The sequence below is a fragment of the Dasypus novemcinctus genome, chromosome 11 (assembly GCF_030445035.2).
Source record: "Dasypus novemcinctus isolate mDasNov1 chromosome 11, mDasNov1.1.hap2, whole genome shotgun sequence".
Lineage (NCBI taxonomy): Eukaryota > Metazoa > Chordata > Mammalia > Cingulata > Dasypodidae > Dasypus > Dasypus novemcinctus.
The window spans coordinates 107,884,579-107,905,947 of NC_080683.1; the positions used below are offsets into that span (position 1 = coordinate 107,884,579).

The following is a 21,369-nucleotide window of genomic DNA, read 5'->3' on the forward strand; positions in this document are numbered from 1 at the left end:
CTGTACTTTTAATGGCAAAAAGCTTTACAAAGGGCAAAGCGCTACCCATCCTGCTAAGAAGCTTTTGGATTGGTGAATTAGGTCGAATAGATCATTCTGATGAACTCAAGGGCATTTTTGTTTTATATAGTCTAACATGGCACAAAGCTTGAAACACTTCTAATTTCATAGTCTTGCAGAAACACAGTTTGAAACAGTGCCAATTTAGGAGGCTATCGTACTTCCATTTCCCTGTAGAATTTAAGGCAGACTCTGTTATCTGTATTTCTTAATGTTCTTTCGTTCTCTTGCTCATTTCCCGCCCCCACCCCTCCACCCCCGCCTTTTTTTTCCTACTTATAAGCTTCCGGGAAAAGGCCAAAATGAATATTCAGGCATTTTTATTTTCAATGCAATTTGGCTTTAGGTTTATTGATGCTCTTTCTGTTTGTCTATATCAGATTTTTGTTTAATTGTATTGCTGTATAAAGCATGATAACCTTAATTTGTGGATCAGTAGATTTTTCAAATGGCATTTTTATGACTGGAAAGACTAAGTGATTTTCATTTTAATTATACCATAAGTCTTCTAAAATGTACCGTGGGAAAAATATTGAATTATCTTTAAACACTTTACTAATATGCAATAGAGAATACTCAGATCCAAACTGATATGGATTTGCTTTGCTTACACCTAAAAAGACAAAAATGATACCATAATACTGAACTTACAATGTTCCCAATGGTAATATTTACTTTGAATTCATTAGAGTGGACTCAAGTCATGCTGATGATGCATTTGGGTGTGTGATATTTCTAAGAACAGAAACCAATTTTCTAAGAACAGAAACCAATAAAATAGTTTCTCTCGGGATAATCTGAAGAAAGCAGGGAGGCAGCAGTGATATCTGTGACCTTCTGCTAATGAACTCTAGGGTATTACTTGAGTTCATGGACAGGGAGATAGGAGTCTACCTCTAAGTAACTGAGGGAATCTTTGGAAAGCAGTAGAGACCTTGATGATAGAGACAGAATCTGGTGTGTCCTGGACTTTCCAGTGTAGCTAGTAAATAGGTGATCATGCCGCATATTTTATGATAACTTTCCAATGCCTTTAGTCTAAAATGGTATTGATAGCTAAATACTGATATTCAATCTCAAGCCTAATGGTTCTGATATGACCCTCAAAAAGGAAAAAACGTTTGACCATTGCACATCTAGGATATTCTTACTGTTCAGTTGACCATCATTTCAACTTCTGTTTATTATTCATGTTTTCCCCCTAGTATTAAGCAGATAGACTGTGTTTTGGCCTGGCTTGGCTTAAAAACCTGATTCTAAAAAACTGAGCTATATTTTTTTATGTTGGATCAAAATCCATACTTGTTGCTGCAGTGTGGGCCTATATAAAAAAGTCACTTTAACTTGAAAAATCTCAGGGAACATTCAAAGCCACATATGAAGATTACATAATTGCTCAGTGAAGAGAGAGCGTTTGAATAGCACTTTTGTAGCTGGACACCTGTGAAAATAACCAACTCATCAGAGTGAACCTTTTATTATTTCTGTTTGGGACTTCTTTATAATGGTTGTCTAATGCTGTTCTATAGCTTCAGTTACAAAAAACATTTGAGTTTCAAGATTATTTTTATTATTTCCATTTAGTGGAACATGACATTCAAAAAATGTAAGAAGCTTCAAAATGTTATTTCACTTTTTAAATCAATAGTTAAAGACAAACTGGACCTCTGAGTGACAAGATTTTTCAGATGAGTTTTACAAATACCTTTTTCAACATGGTTAGGTATAATCAGTTTATGATCCTATTTTTAAATTTCCAAGTCTTTGAAGATATATTTTTTATTTTGTCAGTATGATAAAATACAAAGATGTATCTTCAAAGATGTATTTTTTATTTTGTCAGTAATACAAAATACAAAAAGTAAACCATTTTTGGTGCTTGCTTACTTTGGCTAAACTTGAAAACTGAAAGGGAGCAATATGAAGATCAAATCAAAGGGGAAAACATTCTTCAAATTGACCTGCATTTCAATGTCCTATCCCAGTATGCTTTATTATATAGACATGTGTTAAAAGTGAATTGAGCCTTTATGATATCTTTAAATAAAAAGACGTGCTAAATAAATTGGAGGAAGAATTTAACATAAAAAACTCTGTCAACTATCATCAGATACTGTAGAATTACAAGTTCATTTATTGTTGATGAAATTGCCATGAAAATTCAGGCATGAAAACTTTATAAATCATTACCTTTAGCTCCCTCGTTTTATAGAATGTAAATCAGAGACTCAGAGAGTTAAATTATTTGGTTATAGTTGAAGTAACTTATACTCAATAACTTCCCCCCCAAGATCTTTAATAAACTATATTTAAAAATAAAAAATATATGTTTATTTCCTTGTGTTTGTTTTTTAATTAAATCCATTAGCAAAGTGTATTTTCATCGATTTAGGTCGGTCATGTCAAAAGTAACCAGATTAATAAATATTTACTCCATGTTTAAAGTGAATTTATATTTCAATTATTTCATCCACAAATTTTGCTTGTGGTGGTATGGTTTGATTATAAAGGTTGTGCACCCCTGAGCTCTTTTCAATGTATGAAAATTTGCAGTTTTATATGCCCATTAAATTAAATATATACTCCAGTTATAATAAGGAATCCATACTGTATTATTTTGGGGAGAAATTAGGTATATTTTTGTCCATTGGAGCCTGACATTATGTCTACATGATGCCAAAACATCATAAAAATCTTTCAAATTTGGCTGTTGGAAGCTTTATAAACAGTTCCACTGTTTGATTAATGAAATTGTTCACTGTTATTCCAGTTTTGTGAACAAAGCCTCAATTAATGAATGCACTTAAATTGATATGAAGAAATCAAGATTTACAAATAATTTTGATTTTGTGTTTTTGAAAAAGACAAAAATACTAGTCAAAAATACTAAGAGCATGAAAATGCCGTTTCAATTTTCTTTTAAATGTCCTTGGAAAATTGTTATTTGCTTGGTGGTTCCATTATGTGTTGGTGCATGATGTGAATTTTTCAATTTTCTCAATATTTATTAATAATTACGAGTTGAGTAAGCCGCTAACAGATTGGATACATCAGTGCCTGGTCCACACCGTCAGAGTCCACCAAGGTCATAATTAATGTTTGAGGGTGAAGTCTGAGGTAAGAAGGTGATAATCCCAGAGGATTTGTATGATTAATTATAGCCCTCATTAAACCAGCAGTTTTAAGCTGAACAATTGAATATACCTGGTAGGAGCTATAGTTTCTGTTAAACATATGTTATTAGAGTGCCATGACTGTGTATATAAATACATACAGAGGGAGAAAAACACAAAAGAAAAGAGGAAATAAGATTCGCATGTTGAAAAATATTTTATAATAACTCTCAGTCATCTTTTATAAGCATGCATATGCTGAAACTGGCATATAGTTTATAAGTGAGATATTAAATTGCTTTCAATGCTATTTTCCTGTTGGAAAATTGACCATTTAATGTTCTTCTTGGCTGGAGACAGACTACGGACTTTGTGGACCAGTTTTTGGCAACACGTTGATGTGTGAAGCCAACATGTTAAACTCAGACGTGCTTCTCTTCCCCAGAACTGTAAGGACCACACAGGGGGCCCATATTGCAGTGAGTGTCTTCCAGGCTTTTATGGCGATGCTACTAAAGGAACCTCTGAAGATTGTCAACCCTGTGCCTGTCCACTCCATATCCTATCTAATAAGTGAGTAACAAATTTACCTCTTTAATGAGTTTGGTGTCCAGTTCTGCAAAATGTGCTTTTGATATAGAATGTGCCCTTTCTCATATTTTGCCATACATAAATGTTAGCTACATGAATGAATTTCTCAGGAAAGTAATAAGAGTTTGTTCTAAACATAAAATATTTTAAGTTGTGACTATTTACTCCTCAGAATTGTAATATGTTGGTCTAGTTTTTTTTAAAGATTTATTTTATCGTCCCCCCTTGTCGCTTGCTGTCTACTCTGTGTGCATTCGCTGCACATTCTTCTGCGTCTGCTTGTCTCCCTTTTGTTGCATCATCTTGCTGCGCCAGCTCTCCGTGGGCATGGGCCATCAGGTCTCCACAGGCACGGGCCTCCCATATGATAGATGGAAGCCCAATCAGTTGAGCCACATCCACTTCCCTTGGTCTAGTTTTAGTGATTTAATATCTAAAAGAGAACTCAAATACAATTTCTAAACCAACCCCAAAGAGCAGATATATTTTATATAAACTCATACAACTTTATGATGTAATAAAAACACAATTAGATATATATTAGTTTATCTTTAATATAGTCATAATGGCAAGCATTATATGTTATATATGAGTATTGAGGTATAGATGGTAATTTCCATCTTAATTTACATAAACATGTTGAAACTGTTTAATGCAAACTTCATGCACTTTTTCTCATAATCCAGTTTTCTTCTTTCTTTTCTTTCTAATTACTCACCGGGGAACAGTAATCTTTTAGAATAGACAAAACAAAAATAAAGCAAAAACACCACTTTGCCTTTTCTGTTTGCCTTTTATGGTTGCTCTATCCTAGCTGTTTTATTTTACCTTCCCTAAGGGCAGCCATCCCTAAATATGTAACTAAACAAGACCTTGAAACCAAAAATGGTTATTTTAATAGAGCATATTTTATTGAACCAAAATCAACATTTTTACTAGTAAGCAACTGTAAATAATTATAACTTTAAGCAAAAGGGATATTTTTCTTCTTCTGAGAATCCTCTTAATCTTAATGGTGGGTATTGAATCATGTCTGCCAGAAAGACATGTGCCCTTGCATCTGAATACTCATTTGCATCGTATCTACTTCTTGGCCAAAAGTTCATAGATATTAGCACAGCTGTCTATCCAGCAGAATTGGCCATTCATTTTAACTTGTGAATTCTATCCTAGCTAACATACTTTTAGAACTATGTAATTGATTGAAGAGGCAGAAATTATGGATTTACTTTCAAGTCTGACCAACATTGGTATATATGCAGAAGAGCTGTCAGGGAGAAAAATTTACATAGGTAATTATGAATATTCATTACCCATCATTTTCTCTATATTTATGGTACTTCCACTTTGATAATTGGTTCTAATTGGGTCAACAAGCATTGAAACATCATCAAGGAGTGGCAAAGGGACTGGGTCCCTGTGTCCAATGATGGTATGTCCTAAAATACATGGGTTCCAATTTGTTATAATTATGCTCATCTTGATTTTTAAAAACAAAGACAACTCAATCATATCAACATCCATTACATTGAGTATTTAAAGATCCTTCAATTTTCAAGGTGCTTTACACACAGTATTTAATTTTATCCTTATCAGTAGAACTGGGAATAGATTAATAACCTATTTTAAATTCCAATTTTAAATGCAGCATTTTCATGTGTATAAAGAGAGTATAGTGATAAACATATAAAGATTCTAAATCCTAGACTTTTTGTGTTTGCACTTATGAAGTCTTTACATTTAAGACAACTTGGAAAATTATCGTAGTTTAGATGTACAGTTGTGCTAGGAAAATCCACTTTAATGTAACAAACTAAAGTTTAAAAAAAATCACTAAAAACAGAACATGTAATGGCCTAAGGAAACTATTATTCTTTTTAAAAAAACTTTAAAAACTCATTATTGTTATGAGTTAGAAGCTTTGAGGAATAAATTGAATATTTGCATATAATTGAGAAGATGAAATTTGAATTTTCATTTTGTTCAGATCTAAAAAAGCTAAATGTTGCTGCAACCTTCATCTAGAAGTGTATAGCTTAGTGAGAGTTTTGCCTTGGTGATTTATCTATTTAATCCTTAGCCATAAATCTTAGAGATCACAAGCATTTTGGCTCCAAATTTCTTAGATAATATGGCTAAATAAATCAAATGTGGAGGAAGATAGAGATAGATTGTTGTAATTATTATGATGTATGAATAGAGACAAACATATATTGAATCATACATATATATCAACTGCATCAACTATTTCTACTGTCCACTCTTGGCCTTCTCATCTTAATGATGTATATATTCTAGTTAAATGGTAATTAGGTAGTGAAATTTATCCCTAGAGGAGCAATTAAAAATGTAAATATTTCAACTGTTTTGCATTCATTAACTTTTAACTCTCATAGCTCATAGCATAAATATAGTATAAAAGAGACATCTGGATTTCTACCCTTGAACACTGAGGATGTGTTTGAATAGCTATTATTGAAATAGTTATAGATTTTTACCAAGTATACAATAAAAAAATGTATTCTTGGCACAAAGCTGGGTATCAGGTAAGCCTTCTATAATTTATCTAATATCTACTAATATATTTGTGAATAATACTTTTTTGCATGTGTCAGGAATACAAAAATTTGAGTTTTTTAACTCTTTTAGAGCAGACTTTTGGGCTCACTCAAGGAGTCACATTGAATTATTGTTAAAATTAGTACTTATAATAGAGACAAATACTTTAAGACAAATGGTAAATATAAGGAAACATCCAATTCAACATTTCTTTAAAAATCATAGTACTTTAGATATATTAGAACATTTTCCTACACATTGTTTTATGTCCTCGTGGGTGGGTAATTATGATGACTACTAATGATCTCATATTCCAGAGGGGAATACTAAAGTCCAGAGAAATGCAATGCCTTGGTTGTGATCATGCAGCTTGCTTGTAGCAGAAACAATATTAGAATGTATATATCCTGATTCACCTCTCTGTGCTTCTTCCACTGGGGCTATAGAAATAGAAACAATTACAGAGACATTAAAGACAAGCACAAAAATTTAATAGCATTTAATAGGTAAACTATGGGTGTTCACTTTTAAAAAATGACTTCAAGGTTTGCAACAGTTAAGCTAACCCAAATTAAGGAACTAGGACAGGTGATAACGTGCAAACTTAATTATTTAACTAAACTAAATACTTGGGCATTAAACAAACCACATACCCTAACAAATTTATAATGTATTATTAAATTACAGCTATATTTTGTTGTGGCACTATGCAAAGTATTTGTTTTCATACTTCATCGGTTTAAAAAAATTTACCAGGTCAATCATATTCTCCCCATTTTGCAGAATGGGAAACTCAAGGGAAGGAAACTATAGCAGCCAAAGACAGTTAGAAAATAACCTATCTAATTACAACATCCATTTGCAGACATTAAATCAGGTTTCATAGTATATGAAAATAATTAAAGAAATATATATTTGCTTAACAGGTAGAACAGAGATCATTAAACTGAAGGGAAAAAAAAGCTTTTGGAGAAACTTCAAAAATTCAAGAGGTCCAAATCACACTCATGAAATTTTTCCATCACGTTTCTGTTTCTCCTCTCAGTTTCCTGTCCCTCTACTAGTTGTCCTCCTACATTCTCATTTCCCTTACTCCTAGTTTCCTCACTTACACTGCAACAGCTTATCCCTGTTGGTTTCTCTTTCACTACCCAACTGTCCAAGATAATAATTGGCTAAAGAATACTGCTTCCCCGGAAGCAGACATGGCTCAACTGATAGAGCATCTGTCTTCCATACGGAGGGTCCAGGCTTCGATACCCAGGGCCTCCTGACCCACGTGATAAGCTGGCCCACACACACAGCTGCCATGCGCAAGGAGTGCCGTGCCACACAGGGGCACCCCTGCATAGGGGAGCCCTGTGGGCAAGGAGTGTGCTCCACAAGGAGAACCGCTGTGTTTGAAAAAAGTGCAGCCTGCCCAGGAGTGGCGCAGCTCACATGGAGAGCTGATGCAGCAAGATGATGCAACAAAAACAAAAAAGAGATGCAGTTTCCCAGTGCTGCTGAGAATGCAAACAGCTGCAGAAGAGCACACAGTGAATGGACACAGAGAGCAGACAATGGGGGGAGGGGGGGTGAAAGGGAGAGAAATAAATAAAAAGAAATCTTTAAAAAAATAAAAAATAATCCTGCTCTCTTATTGTATATGTAAATATAGAACATGTCCTGGTTGTCTGACCCTAATGATGGAAATTTTAGCCCTTGGGCAGATGAGTGGTTGCTTCTTACCACATCACAGACCCAAGAGGCAATTTAGTATTTTGTATTCCAAATGCATGAGAGTTAAAGAAATACAAAAAAATTTCAACACATTTACCTAATATGTATTTAATTTTATTTGGTGGTATTGGATTCACTTACATGGGACCATTTTATATTAGGACTGCATTCCAGGGCGCCCACTGGTTTTATTTTTAGGAATCGTTGACCTGCTATTGAGCAATTGACTTACTTTCAGCTTTTTGATGTGTTGAATCACTTACCTGTTGATTATTCCCTCTTGGCAATGGCCATGAAAAAGCTCAAGGGCACATGTTAACTCACCACTATCAAATGAACTTTCTTTACAATTTGTCTTTTGCATTCTAAGCATGTCCCTGACTTCAACTTATTTTAGTGATAACCTTATTGCATCATTATATCTTAATGTACATATTTTAATAGGTAGAATTAAATTCTTTTGGGAACAAAGCTAATTATACCTGTATGGAATTATTTACATACCTACCTATCTACACATTTGCTTACATATTTAAATACATGCACATACATAAATATTCACATGTATGTATCTGCATACATATACCCATATCCATACTTGTAAATGGATCAGAATAAATATAAAAATCCATGTTCTGCCATTAAAAGAACTATTTCCATATGCAGATCCTAAATAATTATTCTATCAGTAGCTTTTCTTCCTTTCCCCTGTTTGTAGAAAATACCTGCTGTTCTTGGATCCCTTGTGTCCTCTATGGCATGAGGCAGCTCTCCAAGAAGCAAAATTTTCTTTGCCAGTGTGCAGTGGCCAACTAGAATTAAAAGTGCCATACTCCTGAAATCACTTGAAGTCAACTCTGATCTCACAATTTCTTCTTGCTGTCACAGAACTGTTAGTTTTATGTTTTATGCAAATTCGGAGTCAGGTTGCTGTATTTTCCAGTCCAAATTTGGTAGACAGTTTTCATTGTACATGTTTGTTTCTTATTCTGATTTCATTTTTGCTTATAATTACCTTCTGCCATAAGTATAACTGCAATTTCAACTATAAGGAAGTGAATCCTCAGTCTATTTGGTTTAAAGAATCTTGAAGACAAATATATATTTTATGAAGAGATTTTATTTAGATGCAAGTATTGATATTACTAGGAGTGTAGCTTAATTCTTGCTAGTAGGTCTGATTGACAGTTGGTTATAGGAAGAGTGTCAAAATGGAATCAGAAGTCCTGGATCCTGTGCTAAATTCTCCTGGAAATGATGCCAGCCTCAACCAGCTCATAAAATTAATGTGAAAATGAGATGAAATTATTTGTAAAAATACTCTGAAACTGGAAATAGTCAAATCTAATATATTCTTATTGCCTATTTTTTCTCTGAAAAAGTGTTGACTTTTGTCAGAGAGGCACATTTTACTTTATTTCTGTCAGTTTTAGCTGACTCGTGAATGTATTTAAGAAATTCCAATTCTACTTTAGAAATAGTTTTTAAGTGTCAGGAGCCTTGCCAACCACATTTGACATGACTTATGGAAAATTGATTTAGAGTTTTAAAAATAATTGGTCTGGTTTTCTTTCAGTCATGTTAGTCCCTCTGCAGTGAGAAACCCAGTGCGTCTAGTTGGAGTCACTGTCTCTGTAGATGATGAGATAGTTATGGAATGCCAGTTTTTAAAGAAAGCACACCTACACTAGAGATTTTTAAAAATGTTTATTAAATCCAGAACTCTCTTTTGTGTCTGAAAAGAATAGCAAATCACTGGGTGAGGACGGGAGAAAATCCTTTTTCCATCCATATTTACTTGCGACTTTTCTTTTCATTGAATCCGCTACTACCAGCAGAATCAGCCATGGTAGGTTTGCTCTGTCTCATAAAGTGCACAGGCACAGGCTGTCCTCTAAAAGAAGGTTTTCCTATCATAAAGCACAGACCACGTATGTTGGTTCTGCCACTTAATTGCAGCCACCAGAACCCCAGAATGTTGAACCTTTTATCTGAAAAATATTTGAAAATTCAGATTACCTCAAGAAAGGCTTTTTTAGCCTTTGCCGTGCCGGGTTATGTAGAGTTTCCACTGAGTTGAATTGTTTTAAATAATGGAACTACTTGTTTCTAATAGCTTTCTACTATTAAAACGTAGTCATTATTATTGGGAATGCAAAATGGTACAGCCACTGTGGAGAGTAGTATGGCAGTTCCTCAAAAAAATTAAACATAGAATTACCTTGTGAACTGGCAATTCCTTTCCTAGCTATCTTCCCAAAGACAGATACTTGAATTCAATGTTCATAACAGCATTATTCACAAGAGCCAAAAGGTAGAAGCCCCCCAAGTGTCCAGCAACAGATAAATGAATAAACAAAATGTGGTACATGTACACAACAGAATATCTTTGTCTGTCAGAAGGAGTGAGGTTCCGAGACATGCTACAACATGGATGAACCTTGAAAACATCATGCTGATGAAAGAAGCCAGGCACATAAGGACATAGTCTGTATGATTTCACTTGTATGAAATATCTAGAAATAGCACATTTATAGAGACAGAAAGTAGATTAGAGGTTGCCAAGAGATGGAAGAGGAAAGAAGTTGTTGCTTGATGGGTATAGAGTGTTTATAAATTTAAATTTTTCAAATAAAATTTAAAAATCTTAATTATTATTCAGTCTTTACATGACTACTGTGAGTTAAGCTGGAGGAATATTAAATATTATTTTTAAAAAATAGCACCCATGATCTGATTTGCTCAAAAGTCAAGTATTCCAAAATTACACAAGTGTCAGGAGCAGAATGAGATTGGGCCCTGCAGAGCTTAATTTGTTGTTCTCTCTTTAATTCATTTTGTCATCAAGCAAGCGTCCACTGAATTGTCCTGTCATATGTAATAGAAAATAAATCTATTTAGGGAAAGCATGATGGGAGAAAGATTAATTGGGAGCATTTCTCTTTAAAATGGTAGAACAGCAGCTCTCACTGAATTCAGAGAGCCAGCAGGTGAGCGTGACAGTCTTGTAGGAAGGGTTCTTCAGGTAGGAAAGTTGTCTTCCTCCAGGCCGAGAAGGATGGCCAGAGTGGCACATGTTCAAGTCCACAGCTAGCACATACTTGTTTTGCTGGTTTCTGACTTGGTGTTAACTCTCACGGCAGACCCAAATTGAGGTAAACTTCGAAACATGCCCAAAGGTGTAATATAGCAACCTTTTCTGTTTTGTTTTGTTTTCAGGTTAGGCCTCTCTGCACACTTGGCTGTCTTGTGAAGGCTTTTGTGAGGCTCCCTGTGTGTGAGCAGTGTCCCTGGGAATACACATTGGCAGCAGCCTGCACACTCAGGGCCCTGCTTATTGGGATGTACCCCTGCCCACCCCACCACCACCGAGCCAGCCAACATCTCTAACAAATTGCTCTGGGTTACTTTGACTTCAGAGGGATTTGGCTAGAGAGAAACTATGCGAGGCTATGTCTTGCCAAGCCCAGGAAATCCCTAAAAAGCAGCTGAAGATTCCCACTTGTTACTGATGACCACAAACCCAGAGCAGTCAAATCAGCTAATAACCTGTCACAGGGACCCGCCTCTCCACAGGGCTCTATTCACGTCAACAGAAATAGCAATGTCATGTCATCCGCACTTGGCCAGACCTGAGTCTCCGCGAGATGCCCTCTTGTCATAGCACTACTGGTGAGAGAGCCATGAGAGATGAGAGGATGTCTCTAATGACTGTGTTTGTGTGCTTCTTTCTTGTCCCGGTCATCGCCCAACATCAACCTAGCTTTAGCCCGACGTGCCATTTAGACCGGAGTCTCGGACTGACCTGTGACGAGTGCCCCGTTGGATACGCCGGCCTGCGTTGTGAGCGGTAAGCATGGGCTACACCATCTTTCAAAATGATTTCCCCCTTGGGACTTATGAAACCACAGGCATCATGGTCCTTCTCACTATCCCCGAAAAGCTGCCACCCTCAAAGAGGCTAACTCAAGTTTCTCACCACACTTGTCAAACAAATGCATTGTATGTGGATAGCTTATTTATTCTCTAAAAATTGCTCTATAAATCTCCATTTACTCCAAGAATATCTGATTACTTTTTTTATCTTAGAGATTAAGCATTCGTCTAAATCTTTCTGGAAAGTATTGCTCGAATGAAAGTCAGGCACTTGAAGATTTATTTTACCGCCTACCTTGGCACCATTTATTTTTCATAACCAGCTTTTTGCCTTTAACATGTGGACTCAATGTGTAGTTTGTAGTTCAACACGTGGTCTACAATTTACTTTAAATATATTTGAAAATACAAACGAATTTTACCTTATGAGGATCATTTATATCCTCTTGTAATTACTCCTAAGCCAATATTTTAATCCCTGTTGAACCATGGATATTATTTTATATAATTTGTGTGATTAATTTTCTTCCTGAATTGTTTTTGGCAACGAAGTTCTTCTGTATAAAGGTTGTTTTGGAGAAAAGGTTCTCAAGTATAAAGATGCTACTACCTGCACCTTTGATGTCACTGCCAAGCATGACTCCTGTTCTCTGGTTTCAGCACTGACAGTAGCCCCCTTTGCTGCCGTCACTGCGGGTCAGAGGAACAATCTGCTTTCGCTTGTCATCACCAAGGCTCACCCTTCTGAGGGCTATTTCTGCCATATCCTTCCCTGTCTCCTGGCAGAAGTCACTCCTGTTTCAGTCAGAGTGCCTAACTAAGGAGGCAGGAGCCACCCAGAGAGAATTCAGCAAGCAGCTAGCAATTGTGGACAGAGCACCAGTGACAGCTCCTAGCAGCAATAAGACGTATTTGGGAGCAGGGCAGCATCTGTAAATTAGTAATGGAAGAGCAGGACTGGACTAAGTAGAGTTTACTTTCCGTGAAACACATAGAGAAACTGAAGGTCTTTAATTGTGTTTAGAAAAAAAAGTGCATGTGTTTATTACTTACTGTAATTTGCCAAGAGAGATTTCCATCAAAAGTCTGACACCCCCCCAGCTTACTACAGGCAACCTTCTTTTTCACAACTAGAAAATGACAGCTGGTCTGTCACACAGGGCCACTAGACCCACTTATCTAGGAGAGAAAGTCTCTGATGTATTTACATTGCATTGCTTCATGCCCTATTATTTTCTATACAGTTCAAGTTAGAAAATAGTTTCTGAACCATCTACAATTTTAAATCCTGCACTTAATTTAGCAACCATGTTTTGCAACTATTATGTATCAGGCATGGACCTAGACTTTGGATATAAACAGATACATTATACCATTCTTTCCCTCAAGCCACTCATCCTTTTTTTTTTTAAGATTTATTTTTTATCTATTTCTCTCCCCTTTCCCTCCACCCAATTGTTGTCCATTCCCTGTGTGTTCTTCTGTGACTGCTTCTATCCTCATCAGAGGCACCAGGAATCTGTGTTTCTTTTTGTTGCGTTATCTTGTTGTGTCAGCTCTCTGTGTGTGCGGCACCATTCCTGGGTAGGCTGCACTTTCTTTTGCTCTGGGTGGCTCTCCTTACAGGGCGCACTCCCAGCCCCACGTGGGGGACACCTCTGCGTGGCACGGCACTCCCTGCGCACATCAGCACTGTGCGTGGGCCAGCTCCACACGGGTCAGGAAGGCCCTGGGTTTGAACTGTGGACCTTCCATGTGGTAGGCAGATGCCCTATCCATTGGGCCAAGTCCGCTTCCCTCACATCTTTATTTTACGTGGGTAAGAATGGGTGTGAGCACCCTGGAGAGAATCTTAGACTGAATAATAAAAATCACAAAAGTAAGAAATACTTGGCAGTAAACATGATTTATTACCTAAAATCTTTATTAATCTGATTTAAAAGATAGAAATATGCATATGTAGTTTAGCAAATGGTATATCTTATCTCCAATTCTTCAGTCAAAAATAATCTTAAACTTTTGTCATATAGAAGATGAGATACCGTATTTTTCTAGCCAGAGCTTGGATGAAAGTTTTCCAGGAATATTTAGGATTTCTCATTTCTCTGTGTTTATTTGAGCCAAAAAGTCCATTAGATGCATTAGAAATATTAGGAGAAACATTTTTTGAGCTCTGCACATGCAAGTAGAAGAGAGACCAGTGTCAGGGTAAGGAAGAGAAAGTGGCTACAATGAAACTATGTATGCAACACCATCCTGTAAGTGATTTATGAAATCAGTTTATACACAAGGAATCATCATTTAAAAACCAAGGCAGTGTTTTCCAACTGTAGACATTCCTGTAATAAAGACTTCTGTGAGCACATCAGTTTGGGAAACCCTCATTAGCATATTAAAAGATCTGAGATGCCCTTTTAGTAAAGAGGTCTGTTCAATTTGTTTAACACAGCATTTTCTAAACCTGTGACCATAAAATCTCCTGCTTTTGTTTTGTAGCAGACATGTATCTCAGACTGCAGTTAGGTGGACAAGAGTTATGACTCCATCCTCTTTATCTCACTTTAATTTCCCTTTTGAGACCCCATTCTCTTCGTGAGAGCTGTGAGGGCTAGGAAACATCAGCTCGGCCCATCTAATGTTCCCCTCACACCCCCACACCCATGACTCAAATCAAAGTACTAGCAAGCTTACCTGGTAGCAAGGGGCACACACCCATGTGCATGTGTGTTTGCACATGAGATTGCATGTGTGTGCGTGTTGGACGGGGGGGGCATATGAGGTCAGCTGGTCCTGAGTCATACATCCAAGCATGGGTCTGTTGACCATCCTTTTTCCTGTCCTTCTGACGACCTTTTCCTTCACACCTAGCAACCCTCCACCACTTTCATACCACCCTTGAGAATACAGGAATCATTTTGCTTTTATTCTACATGGGGACCCACCGACAGCTACACAATCCTTACCCTCCATCCATCTGCCTGTCCAACACCATCCCATTTTCTGTTTGTTGATGGGTTGCAGGAAGAGGTGCCATGTTCATGGAAATGATGTTTCTTCCTCTAAGACTTTTAGAACCCGAAGTCCAGATGATCCTTATGTTTTTGCTCTCTTCCCTGTCAGATCCCTTTCCTAGGCCCTTGGCACAAAATGGCCTTGCTGCTTGAACTGAGGAAGTGGAGAAGAGTAGTGAACTAAAGGATAGCAAAAAAGATACAATAAAATATTGATTGATGTCCTGTCCCTGATAGAACAGTGGTTACAGTTTGGAAATTTTTGCTAGGGGCCAAAGCCCCTGTTCCTTTCAGGTATCACTGTTTCCTGAGAATGGGGGATGTTTTAAACAAAAGAAAAAGAAAAGTTCTGGGCAGTAGAGTAGGTGATATTCATCATGGCTCTTTATTGAGATACTAGGATTTATCACCTGGACAAGGGGAAGAACAAAGAGACGGGGCATTTTGAGGGGTAAAAAAGGGATGAAGTAAGTGTTACAACATCTAAAGGAATTTTTTAAAAAACATGGAGGAAAAAAATGAAAAACTGATGACATCTGCTCTGCCGAACACTGAGTGACTTCCTCAATGAGGCGGTAGCCTCAGCAAGATGTCATATGTCATGGAGAAAGACACGTGAGAAGACTGTGGCTAGTTTACCCAGTGGGATCCAAGAGAACGCATGAAACGCTGTGGGATACAAAGACCCCTTACAGCCCACCTCCTCCCTTGCTAACAACTTTTTAACAACTCCTCAGATAAGGAGAGAGATCAGAGGTCAGGACTAATTTCACATTTGCCACTGAAAATGCAGAAGGGATTTGAATCTAATTGTCTAATAATTCAAAACATCACTTACAATTTTATTCATATGATGCATATTAGAGATAAAAAATTCCTTGATGTTTTAAAATTCCAAGCCCAATATGCTATTTACCTATTCTCTGCTTCAGAAATATCTGAATCTGAATCAAGCCTATTCGTCATCTGATCACTCTGCTGGCAAGCCTTCCTACCCATGTCTGAGCCTACTTGAACCCTGATATTTTGGATGCAGAGAATGGAGTTACAGAAGGAACAGAAGAGAGAGAGTTATACCTAATTGGTCGTACCTGTAGCAGAACTGAGACTCCAACTAAATTTCAAAACGATATCCGTGTGTGGTTGTACGGTTTGTACACTGCACAAAGACACTCAGCCAAGGTGGTGAGTGGGGGCTGAAATCCAGCCTGCCCTCTTCTTGCCAGTACACCTGCCATGCAGTGACCAGGTGCCTGGCCTTGTCCACTATCCCCTCACTTTTTCTGCTTATGCACAAAGAGGGTACCTTTGTTTAATTTGTGGAAGGGCATTATATAACAGGCACCTTCCCTCAGTCTTTAGCTGAGTTCATCAAGTGGGAAGTTGTGAGAATTCAATGGTATACAAGCAACTCCCAATCTCATACTTTATTCTCCAGCTGCCCAACTTTGCCTTTTCCAATATAGTCCCTTCTACCTGAAAGACCGCAGCTCCCTTCTGCTCCTGAGGCGAACCCTCTTCTGCTGTAAAGGTTCAGCTCAATCATCCTGAAAGCATCCGTGATGAATCCCAGTCTGAGTTGGTTGCCCTGTTCTATGCTTCTGCAATAGTGTGTGCGTCCCTCAAGTGGTTTCACTGCTATGTTTTTTCATGTCTTTCTTCCCCATGGCTGTAATATAGAAATGTGCCTTATTTATCCTAGTATCAGTGAAAGTGCCCAGTAGATGTTTAAGGAAGGGAGAGAGAGGGTTAAAAAGCAAGAGCTTTTCTAATTTGCCTATAGAGATTGAAGTTAGCATTCTATTGTTTAGAGCCTATAAACACTGGGAAAGTAGGTCAGAGATTTTAGCCATAGTCGCTGAACAAATGATGGAACTGAGTGAGATAAAGCCCCATTAATGCTGTTGCTTTATTTTCTTCTTCTTATGTTTCCCTCTATTTCTGCTTTTTTTCTTGCTTGTTATCTCTCTTCTTCTAATATTTTTCCTGAGTTATCAGTAGCAGCAACCATACTACGTAACTTCACATTATCCAGAGTCACATTTGTGTGTAAGGTGTCCCTTTCTAAAATATTGCAATTTGATTTGAAAAGTTAACCAATGTGGAAAGGAGTAGTGACTGTTTTTTCACGAATCCAATAAACTCTCTGTTAAGAATATCTTCATTCTGTCTAACTTACCAAATGAAATGGCTTGAGATTTCAAATTACAATCAGTTTCAATAGAGTGGAAAGGTCAAAAGGATTGTGATTTATGCTAATTTTAATTAGACAATTCCAACCTGATCAGATGATGAAATTCTGTTATCGTTAATGACAAAGTTATATGATTGGCAGTACTGTATTCATTGACCCTAGAATTATTTTTTAAATTCTTAATGGACAAAATTTTATTAGTCTCCAAGAGTTCTATTCTATATATAGAAACACACTCATACACATATAGCAGGAAAAAAATCTGAATGCAACAGCAGAAAGTGGTGCTACTTTCAGAAAAGTGGCATATAAATTATCTATCATGTATATTTCCAAAATTTCCTTTCATATCCTTTGACAACAAGAAAGGACAGGTGCTTCTTCAGCTATTCTAGTTAATTATAGTCATTTTCTCCTTGGACTGAGTTGTTTTTTGTTTTGTGAGAATTTTGGACTGTATTAATTGGTATCTCTGTTAAGAAAAATTCCCCAACCTTGTTATATAATGCCATCTCTCCTGAGGCATTAAGTCATTTTGAGGCAAGTAAGCTGAAAATAATGGGTTTTCGTTGGCTGTGATAACAATCATTGTATATCCTTATTCCAGTGGAGCAAAGGCTCTTCATGGTAAACAAAATGACATGTGAATGTGATCATAAGCTCTGAATGTCAAATAAGGCAAGAAGAATTATCTTTCCTGAATACTACTGAACGGATTGGGGGGAGGGATATTCTATGCATTAAAATGTTAGCCCATATTTTACAACAGAGAATAAGCGATTGTGTTTCTGGGTGACTGGAATAGTCTAAGCAGTGTTTATACAAAGACCTTCAAAAATTGTGTAAGATATTTTGTACATATAATAAAAACTAGTAATCTCCTCTTTTAAAGAAATTACAACAAAAGATTTAATCCGTAAGATTATTATGGCACCTATAAATTTTTATAGAAAACTTAGAATAATCAACATGTCTGTTCCAAAGTAATGACTTTGTCTCATAATTTGATATTTATTAAATATCCCTAATATGATGTACTAGATTTAAATACTCTCTATTTCAAATCATAGAAAATATTTTTCAAAACCATGGTTTTCGTAACTGACTAGATGATCATTGAGATACTGCATTACTCAGAGAAATTATATTCTCCAAGGGGTTTTTGTTCCCCTTCAATTTGGCTCTTGCTGCCAAAGACTGTATTCTGATAAGATGGTGCAGATAACAGAGCTTGCCTAACCATAGAATTTTAGATGCCCTATGTCACTTATCCTTCGGCAAGTGTGGCTTAATGTGGAGCCAGAGCAACTGTAACTGACAAGGACAGACCAGAATGCAACGAAGTGCTGCCTGGAAGGATTTATCTGTGCATCTGCCCACTTATGTAGCATTTTAAAACATGCCATTTGGATCTACTTGATACTATCATTTTTAAAAATCTTCTCTGCCATGCCTTAAAAATGACCTTTTGTTTTTCCTAGATTATGCAAAATAGTTTTTTGGTCATTAAGGAAAAAAAAAGCCCTGGGGTTTGCTAAAATGGGTTGTGGGCACAATTAAGCATCGCTTTATGTGGTGCTACCATAATATGCAAGCATACCTCTTCACACTTCCCATTACTAAAGACTCTTCCATGAAAATTTGCCTCTTAATGGATATGCAAATGTATAGAAGCCTATTTTAAATGCAGACATACCCGCAGAGATATTATTTGTGCAGGGACCCAAATAATAATGAGACTATTCTGAGTCACAAATTCCCATTTAATAAATTCTGAATTCTCCCGAATTTCCTTGTGAACCTGTTTCTTCATAACAAGCTCTTCCTGCAACAACAAAAAAATGTGAACCTTATATATTTGTACAGCAAACAACTAACTGGAGTAGTACATATAATGTGTTGTACTACAAAGGCTTTCCAACATGGACCTGGATTCCTCTAGGGTGCCAGGAGCAGATTTCTCATTATGCTTTTGTCTTGTCTTCAATGCCAGTGACAAGATTTTTTTTTTTCTGGCTGAAACCTAATTACTAGAGGGGCTGCCAGGATTTCATCTTGTAGCTACATTGGAGTTACACGAACCATTCTTTAAATCACCTAGTATTTGAGAAAAGGAGCACTTACAAGAAAAATTTACCATCTTGGAAGATGGGTAGCATGAAAAATATGTAAACATTGGCTGGGATGGGTTTCATGAGTTATCCTCAAATACTTCCTGATGAAATTTTTTCACCTTAGGTGTGCTGAGGGCTATTTTGGACAACCTTCTGTACCTGGAGGATCGTGTCAGCCATGCCAATGCAATGACAACCTTGACTTCTCCATCCCGGGCAGCTGTGACAGCTTGTCTGGCTCCTGTCTGATATGTAAGCCTGGTACAACAGGCCGGTATTGTGAGCTTTGTGCTGATGGATATTTTGGAGATGCAGTTGATGCAAAGAACTGTCAGCGTAAGTCCTGAACTATTGATGCCCCTGACAGAAGTGATGCATTGTACCTCAAAGTAGCTGAGGAGTTCTGGAGTGGGGACTGAACAGTAGGAAATTACATGCAATACATATAGGCCAAATGCATGACATTACATTTCATTTAGAATTTACTTTCTACCTATTCTACAATATTTCTTTGCAGTAACTAGGAGACAAAATCCTTTGAAAATGTCTGCATTGTTGAAGTATTGTTTTTCAAATGCTATATATGTTTCTGTTTAATGTGGAATGAAGATTTTAAAATGACCTGATGTCCATAGCAAGGAAAAAGAATTTAGAAATTAGGTATACCCTATTTATCCTTTTTTGTTTATCTCAAATCTAATCATTGGTTGGCAATAAATTTGTCTGCCCATATTATTTCATTTGCGGCTGTCAGGTGTTAATCAGTTACACTTTTATATGTGAACTTCACGTTCTTGCATTTCATAATAAGTGCAAACACTCTGGCAACATTTTTATATATTGGCATTTATAATTGTTGACTGATTCCTCTTCACCTTCAGACTGTTCATAGAATGCTATTTCTGTGCTTTCCTTCCATAATATAAGCCACTGTAGTGTTTCATCTCTATTAGGGCATCCTTCATCTCATCTTCACCTCCTTAGCTGTAGTGTTCAGTGTTGCATAGAATTTACAAATGCCTTGTATTAGAATAATAAAATATGCAAGAAGATCTTGTTGTGGAAAGTCAAAGAGAATGTGAGCCCACTTTAGCAGCTGAGTGCTTTATGCTACCACTATCAGTTTCATCGCTGTCATAGTCTCTAGACAGAGCAATTTATGAAATCAGCTCACTTCTGCCAGACTCATTATGTAAGAAAGGACTCTAGAAATTATCCAGTTGGGTCCCTACAAAAGTTCCTGCCATAAGCACCAAAAACTGGGTAGAGCACCTCATTCCGATAAGAAATGTGTCTCTCTCCTCATAGGTTTGGAATATGAGTATCAGATTTTGAATATTAAAACTGATGATTGGTGGAATCAAAACCAAAACACTCAGTGTTTGTGCTCAGCCACAGGATGGAACAATTATAACCTATTGATATCACCTGTAAATCAATAAATTCTTCAGGTAAAATTGCCAACAGGTTCAGAAGTTCCTTTTGAGCACTGTGGGCTTTACAGCATCTGTGTAGAATCATAGGAAGCTTAAGACATTCTTCTGTTCGAACAGGTCATCTAAGATTAGTACTTTCTAGTTCGGTGACTCTAGGCAAGTCTTTAGATCTCATTAAAATGCAGTTTCCTCATCTACAAAAAGGGCAATCAAATTTCTGTGAGGATGAAAGGTTCTAGCACATAGAGAGTATCCAGTAAGGTTGGAGGCTTGGGGATGCTCTCACACGTGCTCCCAGCCTTGGCGGTAGTTCTCCCACTGGTCTGGGGTCTCCGTGGTTCACTAATTCTAGGGTTGTGCCAATCCTTTCATGAGCACTTTTTTCTGTCTTCCAATAACCCTCTCCGTAAAGCTGAGGAGATGATACCACAAATTTTATTGTGGTGGAATGCTGAGGTCTTAGAAAAACATAGAAGAATGTGGGAATAAAAACATTTTTGAACTGTCACCAATTTTTGTACCACTTGCTATGAAGTATGGACATGATTATGATTTTAATGCTTTTCAATGTGTAATTAAGATGAAAAATATAAGAAACATTTTCTCTATTTTGATAATTTTCATGGGTATAATAGCTCTTCTACGCAAGGTGGTAAACCCTCACAGAAAAGAAAGTGCATGATAATAAAATGT

The 21,369-nt window shown here is 36.8% G+C and overlaps 1 protein-coding gene across 1 annotated transcript in view; it reads left to right on the plus strand.

Moving 5' to 3' along the window:
* LAMA2 (laminin subunit alpha 2) overlaps positions 1 to 21,369 on the plus strand; it is a 588,895-nt gene that overhangs the window by 348,836 nt on the left and 218,690 nt on the right. The window contains exons 17-19 of the mRNA XM_071218658.1: positions 3,619 to 3,746; positions 11,809 to 11,895; positions 19,365 to 19,576. Coding sequence (XP_071074759.1) covers positions 3,619 to 3,746; positions 11,809 to 11,895; positions 19,365 to 19,576 — 427 coding nt within the window. The remainder of the gene's footprint in view (positions 1 to 3,618; positions 3,747 to 11,808; positions 11,896 to 19,364; positions 19,577 to 21,369) is intronic.